At 46.9% G+C, this 518-nt stretch overlaps 1 protein-coding gene across 2 annotated transcripts in view; it reads left to right on the top strand.

Moving 5' to 3' along the window:
- Nucleotides 1-518, top strand: part of IPO13 (importin 13) — a 61464-nt gene that overhangs the window by 26806 nt on the left and 34140 nt on the right. For both annotated transcript variants that reach the window (XM_018558968.1, XM_018558969.1), the window contains exon 11: nt 229-372. In XM_018558968.1, the coding sequence (XP_018414470.1) occupies nt 229-372 (144 nt within the window). The remainder of the gene's footprint in view (nt 1-228; nt 373-518) is intronic.

Genomic DNA, 518 nt, shown 5'->3' on the forward strand with positions numbered 1-518 from the left:
TGTTTTCCTGGGTCTCTTTAAAAGCTGCTGAAAAAAAGCCTGTCTATGGAGCTCCATAGCTAAAGCTAAACTTTACAATGCACAAGTGAGTCAGAGCAGTGACTCCTCTCCCTTTTTATTTTACTGTGATTGAACTTCCTGTTTCCTGTAGTTGTGGGTGAAGGTCGCGATGATGTTTGTGTTGGCGGAATGTGATTTGTTGGGGTTTTTTTTGGTTTTTTTGTGCAGCCGAATTCCTCCAATAAACTGGCAATAATCCACATCCTCGGCCTCCTCTCCAACCTTTTCACCACATTAGACATCAGCTGCCACGATGAGGAACATGAGGCGCCAGAGGTCAAGAAGTTACCGGTAGTACAGGGACCCAACCCGGTGAGTCAGCCGAGCAATCCTTCTTTCCCTTTCCCTCTTCCTTTCCCTTTCCCTCTTCCTTTCCCTTTCCCTCTTCCTTTCCCTTTCCCTCTTCCTTTCCCTTTCCCTCTTCCTTTCCCTTTCCCTCTTCCTTTCCCTTTCCCTCT

The sequence above is a fragment of the Nanorana parkeri genome, unplaced genomic scaffold, assembly GCF_000935625.1.
Source record: "Nanorana parkeri isolate BGI_ZX_2015 unplaced genomic scaffold, ASM93562v1 scaffold371, whole genome shotgun sequence".
In the NCBI taxonomy this organism is placed as follows: domain Eukaryota; kingdom Metazoa; phylum Chordata; class Amphibia; order Anura; family Dicroglossidae; genus Nanorana; species Nanorana parkeri.